Source organism: Vigna unguiculata, chromosome 2, assembly GCF_037176805.1.
Source record: "Vigna unguiculata cultivar grain cowpea cultivar isolate G323 ecotype 2 chromosome 2, ASM3717680v1, whole genome shotgun sequence".
In the NCBI taxonomy this organism is placed as follows: domain Eukaryota; kingdom Viridiplantae; phylum Streptophyta; class Magnoliopsida; order Fabales; family Fabaceae; genus Vigna; species Vigna unguiculata.
The window spans coordinates 23,979,815-23,989,184 of NC_140793.1; the positions used below are offsets into that span (position 1 = coordinate 23,979,815).

Here is a 9,370-nt window from a genome sequence, read left to right on the forward strand (position 1 = left end):
AAATATCAGTACGTGTCACAATCCTTTGGAACTAATAAGAAAATTACTATATCAAATCGCAGAATCTCAAAAAAACAAAAGAAGAAGCAACAGCAGGTTTGAAATGAAGACCCTCAACTAAAACACCATTGGATTTTAGTGCAAGAATCTACTTTGCTTTGTCTTTTCTCCTTGTTATTTATGCAGTCTCTTATATTTATATACATAAATACATACATACATATATATATATATATATATATATATATATATATATTAATATGTACAACAAAGATATTTACTAACAAGTCATCGAAATCTGAAAAAACCTGTTCAGTGTGACAGGCTCTAGATGGAAACTAAGCTATATATAACTCTCCTGTCCTACAAATCCTGCAGAAAGGTTGGTGAATAATACAAGTTCTCACGGAGAAAAGCAAAATCATGTTCATCACCACCTAAGAACAAGGTTGTTGTTGTAATTGAACTAGCGTGGCCTACATCAGAAACATTGTTGGATGAAGCTAGCTGAGAAAACTGCAGCAATTCTGAACTATGTTCTCTCACGGAATACAAGAGACCTTGACAAAGCTGCAGGGTTGGCTTGCAACACTGGGGATGCTTCAACCACCACATGGTTCTTCTTATCATCACTACCTCCCTTTGATGCAAATGCCTTGAAAAGGCCTCCTCCATTGAGAGAGTTCCCCTTCTCATTCTTGATCCCTAGTGTGGACCATATAGAGCTCTTTGCAGCTTCTGTAGGGTCATCAATTCTCAGCGTCTTGGGGATCAACACAGTGTTGCTGCTTTCAGTGCCAGGCTTTTGGAACAAGATGTCCCCTTCTCTTGAATGTTTCCCCAAGGTTGGTGAGTTTGGACCAGAGGTAGGGGCTGATTGGTAATTTACACTCCATGAGGGTGGTGGTGGCATGCATCTCCAGAATGCTGGTGTGGGGTAGAAGGACACGGGTTGGTAAAAAGCAGAAGGAGTCATTGCAGGGTTCCATGGATAAGGCCAAGGAGAAGAAGATGATGATGAAGAAGAAGAACCTGGGAGGCACAGTTGAGGACTGAAACCTTGATGATAAATCTTATCCACTGATTCTTCATGAGGGCTAGTAGTAGCATTGTCTCTCTTCTCAGACAAAGATGAAGCCATAACAGAAGCACCAACCGAGTTAATATCATCACCAGTGTTGTTATTATTAACATTATGCTTAGGTGAATGAAACCCGTTGAGGACACCGTTTTGTGCTTTCTCAGCAAGGCTCAACACAGAAGCCATGGAATCACAGAGAGGGAAATCTGATCCAAAGGTCAACACTGCACTGTGCAATGATCCGTTCTGAAGGGTGTCGGGAACCATGATTTGACGATAATGCGATGCAGCAGAAGAAGAGTTTTTGTTCTTGCGGCGACCTGCACCGACCGGCACGTTCCTCATGGTTCCTCCCGCAGTCCAGTATCTCTGGCAGTGCTTGCAAAAGTGGCGTGGCTGATTCACGTTATAGTTGTTGTAGTAGCAGAACTTGGTGTCCATGTTGTTGCAACGAGGGCATGGAAGGATCTTGTCTGGTTTCTTTGGAGTTTTGTCCTCTGATGCGCTTGTCGTGTCACTTTGGTCTCCTTTTTTAGGTGATTTCATTAAGGTAGTTTCTATTTCCGTTGAGGGGGTCTTGGGGTTCTTGAGATTGCATGAAGATGTTGGAGATTTCAGTTGTTCATGTAAGGCTTCGTCATCTTGTGTTGAGGTGAGTTCGTTCCTTGATGGTTCCTGAGATTAATATACAGTAGTTAGATAAGACATGATGCACTTGTATTGTAAAGATTTTTGTATTATAAACCATCATGTATCATAAGATTATGATTTTCTCTATGTAAGAAACAACTCAAAATGTAAGAACCTAATTATACTAGTCTAATTCACATCATTAAGGAGCAAATATTGATCTAATTATAGTAACTGGTTTGTTATGACATATAAATAAATAAGCAAGAGAAACATTAAAGGTAATTATTCTTGACATTATACTATGTTATATGTCAGTTTTTCAAATCCCATGTTTTAGATGCGCACAAAGTAATTTTATATTTTGTAGTGATTAGGATTCACATATGGTAGATAGAACAGGGGAGAAAACAGAGTTAAGGTATATGATTTGTTCTTCTTCCTTGTTCATCAGTTTTTAATTTCTCATATATGACCTTTGCTTGATGCAAGAGAGTGTTGAGGGAAAGTACAGAGAAGATAATCAATTGAATATCAGAACAATATAGTGGAAATTTCCTCCATGTCTGAGTAAAAGAGAGGAATACAGACTGATATTTCTTGAATTATATAATTAAACAAAGTTTTCAGAAGAAACAAACTAGATTATGGTCATTGGAGGAGAATTCAAAAAGTGAGAAAGCAAATTGATCCGGAATACAACTGTTATGAATCAACCAACATTGAAGGGACAAGTTGTTTTTTCTTAAAATTTTTTTTCAACCCCTTATGAAAAGGTCTAAACAAGAAATTAAAAGAGTATAATATAGTTCAACAGTAAAAAAAAAAAAGCCGAAATATTCTTTAAGTATTTCTGTGACAAGTCTTAATCGGAAACAAAATAAGCAATTGAATGTGGACAGTGTCAAACTATAATAAAGTTAGATCTAATAGAAGTTCGACGCGTGAAAAGCAATTATAGTTTGGTAGAGCAAGAAATTCAATAACAAATCTTCAATGTTCATCAAACCATCCAAATGGCTACAGAACTTGCTGCAAGAGATCCAATAAGAAATGAACTCGAAGTTGTAAATTAACAACCAGTTTAGGATAAATGTTTTTCAAATATGAATAAACTGAGCTGGAAAAAATGGTTTGGAATTTGGATTATTAGAAAAGTCTAAAGAAAAATTATTGATCCACCAATAGAATGGACAGAACCAAAGCGAGTCCAACCACATAATATTATTCGTTATTCTTAAAATTATATTCTGGGAATGAACTGGATCCAGTTTCGATGACAGTGCCCCACAATGACTTGAAGCAACCACTAAAGAAACGATTAAGCAAAACTAAAAGAAAAAAGTAAACAATTTCATGAACCATATGTGATCATGCAAAACACTTGGTGTACTTTTCAAACAAAAAGGTTCTCAAAACAGCCATGGAGATTGCTTGGCCCCGTAGCAAAGAGCCAAAAAGATGAAAAATTGCATGAACCCATTAACAATCGTGAGCTTCTGAAAAAAGGGTCACTCTTAAATTTGCAAAAGACGCTAGTACAAATCAGCTAGCGCCATGATATATGTAGACACCATCATGGCTCATACCTTATCCCTCTCAGGTTCATGGTTCGTTGTGGAGGTCACTTCACGTGGAAAAGATGAAGATGAAGGAGGACTGTGATGATGAGAATAATCTTGAGGAGGAGCAGGTTCAGAAGAAGAACCATTAGCAGAAATCTCGTTGTGGCGTAGTAGAGAAATTGTTCTACCAAACAGCTTTATGGCTGAGTCTTTAGCAGCCTCAGACATTCCTGTGTTATATTGTAACTAAACTAACAACTCAGCTTCACCACTCTCTCTCTTTCTCTCTCTCTTCTACTTTTGCTCAGGCTCTTTGAAAAAAAATGAGAAAAAATAGAAACACACGTATATAAAGAAAAGTAGCAGTTGAAGCAGTAGTCGATGTTGTTGTAAGTGTAGCTAGCAGTGTTGGCTTTGTTTCTTTTCTCTCTCTGATTACTTGATCATCGTGTGCAAAGGAAAAAAATGGATAGTGAATAGTTGAGAAAAGAAAGAGAGAGACAGAGAGAGAGAAAGAAGTGTTGTGTGAACTGGTTTATTAACAAGGTTGGAATGGAATGCCACTTCAGCAAAGGGGAAATTTTGTGAGCCACAAGTTCTTGTGGCCTATGAGATCTTTGTGTGCGGTTGGATTCCCCCAAGTTACATATAAAGATAGTGGTTTGTGTGTGTCCCACCCCTTTTTCATTCCATGTCATCTGCTTTCATCTTTTGCCTTTTTGTCAATCTCTTCCTCTCTTTCTTCTTTTTCTGCCTTCTTTCTCAATAGTTAGTCAAATAACTTCCCAACCTTTCGTTTTTGACCTTCACCTTCTTGGTTTCAATGCTGTCTGCTTCGGCTTTCGCTCTTTTCTTTCCCATTTTTAACTGTTTTCTCTTTATGGCAATTTTAACCTCCTCAATTTTATGTCGCTCTTACCTAACTTTCTAAATGCTGATGGAAGGAAGAAAAATACCAAATTTAATGCCTTTGTTATCAACCTATGGGCCAACTAGGGTAAAGGTCTATCTTTTTTTTATTAGTAGTGTATGAAATATGCTTGAGAATTAAACAACATTATTTGTTAAATGAGTACTTGGAGACTATGAGATTATCTCATTCCTAATCTTTGAATTGAATTGTGAATAAGACTATTCCAAAGGTTCATAATGCAATAAGCTCTATTGATGGTATAAATAAGTGTAGATTCTAAAGTATATCTTTTTATTGCTTAATTTAAGTGTTGGAGTATTCTTGCAAGTATCCAACTTACCGTTTCTCGATTGATAAATATCAAGAATGCAAAAGGATTTGACCTAAAAAGAAAAAGAAAATATAGGATTGAAAGTTTGAAAGTCTAACATAGATAATCTCAGTCTTATGCAAGAACATTTGATACTTACCATGGGGTTAAGATAAGACACCATGATTGAAAATATGACGAACAACGAGTGACAATAAAAAAAACTCCAGAAAAATAACACTAGTGATTCTACTTTGTTACTTGAGCTCTGCAGTCAAATCAAGACTCTAAAAAGGATAAATGTTGAGGAGATAAAAGATTTGAAAAATGAGAATGCAAGGATTCGGTAATAACAAAAAGAAATTCATACCACACCTTTTAACCTTAAGCCAAGAAATAGTGAAAGGTTAAAAGACAATTCAAGGCCATCACATTAGCCACATGCATCAAAGATACAAAAAGGTTGATAGAAACTAGAAGGTCAATAGGCACTATCATGTCCCCGCACAAACATAGTTGACAATGAGAGAACTAAGACATATTAAAATTATTGCATCTTGTTTGGAAGAGGTTCTCTCTTTGGGATGTACTAGGTTGATTAGGAATGAGTTTCTTAATAAGGAGTTCTAAATTACAAGGATAAACAACTTCTTGGGCCTCTAACTTGCTTGTTTTTTTTTTTTATTTCTCATTGAAAAAGGAAGGAGAGCTAGGTTTATCTTAAGTGTTGTATAAGTCTTGACCACTTAAGATGATTGTCCATTCATTAGGGCTTTCATAAGACTTGCAATCTCTACTTAGGCACTTCAAACATTTGACGTCACTAGTATGAGCGTATGAAAAAAGACTTTTTTTTTTCTCTTTGTAGGATCTTAAGAGGTTCTACCTTAATACAAAGTTAAATCAAATCATTCAAATCTCTATAAGGAAAAAGTTCAACTTTATCTCTTTGATAAATGCTCATTTTACCTATTTTACATGTGCATTTTAGCACTCGTCTAGTTTTATTTCATTGAATATCTATTGTGTGGTAATTTAATGTATTTTTGATGATTTTCTGTAGTATTTGGAGAAACATAACAAAATGGCTTGAGCTGCAAAATCAAGCTTGAGTAGCTTTAAGGCGATTTCTAGAACATTCAAATTTTGCCTCCATAACTCAAGCAAAAGATATGGTGCTTAAGCCTCACGAAGAAAACTTTACCATTAAGTAACCTCAAGCACTAAGATTGGAACTCAACCTATGGAGGAAACCCATCATTGAAGGAAAGCTCTCTGGTTAGACTACAAGAACTGCACTCAAGCTTCAAGGAAACCCGCCATAGGAGGAAAGCTCACATGATTGGAGCTACAACCAGCCTATATTTTTCTATAAGTTAAGGGGTAAACCCCCCTGCATTTCATCCAAAATTCCATTGTAGATTATAGTTTCTCTCCCTAGAGTCTTTCTCTTCCATTTTTATTGTAAATTCTTAAGTTAGAGAAGATATAAGGAAGATGCAACTTATTCTAGGATCAATTGTTAAATTCATCACGAGTTGTTGAACTTCCAAGTGTTAAGATTGGATGTAGGTCTTCTAAACTTATGAATGGTACTATTTTATGGTTTTATTCAATTATTCATTCATGTGTTAGTGATTCAATTTGTGTTGCATGTGTGATGAACTGATCAATTATACGTCACATATATAACTTGAATTAGGTGAAAACTAACATATCTTATAGATCCAATTGAGTCATCAGTGGCTATTAGGAGGTGTACATGTCTCTACATGGCTCAACAAGCGTAAATAGTCTTAACTAGTAATGCAAAGAGTTCATTCATCGGGAGTGAGACATCACACTGAGAATTAATGTCTTTAGGTCTTAGCAACTAAGACATTGACCCATTGTTACATTACTGTACTTCCAAGAACAATGAATGAATGTTGATAAATCAATAAAATAGTAATCATGCATAAGAACAGGAGAGTGAAATCTAATCCCAACACACCTTATTTTATTTGTCACATTATTTTATCTTTATTTTTAGTTCTAGATCATTATCATTCTAAAAACCAAACATTTATCTTTCACAAATCTTAAATACATCACGAGTTTTTGATAAGAATTTGATCAAATCCATGTGGATACGACACTTGGTACTACAGTTGAACCAGTATACGTGTTGGTGTGATTGATCCCGAACTAAGACGTCATCACTCTTATATCTAGATTAAGCCCACTTAAAAACCTAAAGATAATGGTATTTTCCTCGTTCCTTGTCCTCGCCCTCTTCATATATAACCCCGCGTGTTATCTATATTCCTCTATGCTTATGGTCTTCTGGTGGGCCATTTAAAGCTTATTCATAAGCTTGTTATTATAGTAAGAAGGGATATATTTTCTCCTCATGACACCCCTAAGATAATTCCCATATTGAATTGGAGGATCATTATGGAGACACCTCTCTTGCTAAAGGGAGGTCTATTAATACATGTCACAAACCTTGGAAGCTTAACGTTGCTAAGGAAACTTTTCTCTTTTCACTTACTTGATGGCAAGAAAATAGTTGCTCTACCTTTATGTTTCAACCAAGGTAAGTCTCTACATTATTGTTACCATGGAAGTGGGGAAATCCTACCCTAGACTCCTTGATGGTGGCTTAACTTCTATGCCTCCTCGGGGGCTAGTTTGTAGAATTAATTAGTGTAAGTTATCCTCGTCATGAGCTCCCCCAGTATAGACCATTGAGTAATAGTCTTACTCTTGCTAATTTTATTTTTTTTACTTTTCTTCCTTTTGTTTCAATATTATAATTTCTTCTTTTAGAATGACAAGGATAGACTCTCTTTCAATCTTTTTCTTTTCTTTCATAATAGCATTTTGCTTTCTCTATAATTTTAGTGACTTGAGTTGGGAAAGATGTCAAGATACATTGAACCAAAAGATTTTCTAATCTCAACTAAAAAAATAGTTAAAGACTCTAGCTAAGTTCATATACTAAGTAACAAGACTAGCCTTTGGAACTTGCCAACTTAATGTACATTAACACACAAGTTGTCAATTGAAAGATATTAAGTTGTTGGTTATATCCTAAGGTGAAAGCTTGTAAGCAAATGTGAGCTTCCGAGACACTTTCATTGTCTAAAGGAGTTTCTATTATAAGAAAGTCGCCATATGGGAGATGGAAGAACACCAATGATTCTTCCAAGACACCTATGGGAATGATAGGAAATTAAAAAGAAAAAGAACTTGCAATTAGAAATGAAAAACAAATAAAAATAAGATCAAAAGGAATTATTGAAAAAATTTCATTTGCCATAGATTGAAGTTGGTTGATAAGCTTTTTCGTCACAAATTTAGTTGATAATCTAATTTCTACCAATTTGTACAATTTTTAAAACTTTGGCTCTCGAATCCTTGCTCTTAATACTCCGAAGTGTTCATCTTTCCTTTGAAATTGACCTTCCACTTGTAAAAATCACTTTATGAGTGACTCTTTGTTAACTATACCTTGTACCTTACGAGGTTAAGGGTCTGTTCGTTTCCATGGATTCATTGTGCGGATGAAATTAGATGAGCAGATTTGCAATTATAGTAGTTGTTCGTTTTTAACGATTTGCAAGGAAGTGAGTAACAGAATTTACGAGATTTACATCTCACTAAAATGGAGAGATTTACTAGATTCAATAGAACTTTTACCGTAATATCCCTAGCCCAAATTCACCTACCACACCACATCCTGACAAAAATTATTGCATATATTTTTATCATCAAGGGTATTTTAGTAATCTTCAAACTTTATTCATTATAAATTTTTATTTTATCTATTACATCACTCAAATCACTCACTAACTCTCACAAAATTCATTTCCAAATACATTCACTTTACCCTCTAAATCTACTAAAAAAACACATATTCATTCACTTAAATTCTCACAAATCCATCTTCACACTCTCCTCCAAATCTATCTTATCAATTGAACACACCCTAAATGTTCTATAAAAAGGTGATTTACCTAAATACAAGTCCAAATTTCCTAGATTCTTGGCCCAATTACAAGCTCATTTATTCCTAATCTAAAATTTATGTTTAACTAGAGATGACCCTTCAAAGATGGTTTTGATCCACCACTCAATTTTCATATATATGTCTAGTCATGACTACAAATGTTCTATCATCTTATTCTTTAGTAACCTGTGGTATATAATTTGTTGTCGAAAATAGTTAATTATCAATATTGATAATAGATATTATAAACTATTATTATGTTTCATGAATTTTTTTTATTATTGTATACAAGGTAATGAATTTAGAATAGAAAGACAAATTTTTGAAACCTTTAAGAAAAATAGAAATTCAACAACAAAGGAACGAATCTAATCAGAATAGACAAAGAATGAAGAAATTTAGAATAAAGAAGGAACAAAGATTGAGGAACATTGTTGAGGATGAAATAACACTAACAAAGACTACGGCAAGCAATCAAAGGAGGAAGAAGACAAGCAAGATTATAAAAGAGGATAAATGATAGAAAGAGTTAACATTATACATTTTAACTTTAGTTAAAAGATTACCTTTTAAATCTGTAGATAATATCCTATATGTAAGTAATCATTCAACACCATTTATATGCGAAGTTAAATAAATTGGTAAAATTTGTATGTAATAATTAATAGGTAAACTTTTTATTTATCGTAGTGTAGTGTGTACTATTCTTTAATTAATTTGATATTAAATATTAAAATTTAATTTCCATTTTGTATATTCTTTATGTATTTAAGAATTAAATAATAGTTTTCATTTATTTTAAGAATAAATCATGGTTAGTCTATACATTCAAATAATAAACTAGTAAGTACTCTTTTATTTTGTATTTAATCATTGG

General features: G+C 34.1%; 1 protein-coding gene across 1 annotated transcript; it reads right to left on the reverse strand.

Moving 5' to 3' along the window:
- Positions 1-276: 276 nt before the first annotated feature.
- Positions 277-3,860, reverse strand: LOC114166894 (cyclic dof factor 1-like). Its single transcript, XM_028051773.2, has 2 exons — positions 3,301-3,860; positions 277-1,756 (listed from the first exon to the last, which is right to left on the reverse strand). Exons 1-2 carry the CDS (start codon positions 3,502-3,504, stop codon positions 533-535), a joined length of 1,428 nt encoding a protein of 475 aa, XP_027907574.1. The 5' UTR covers positions 3,505-3,860; the 3' UTR covers positions 277-532.
- Between the last annotated feature and the right edge of the window lie 5,510 nt (positions 3,861-9,370).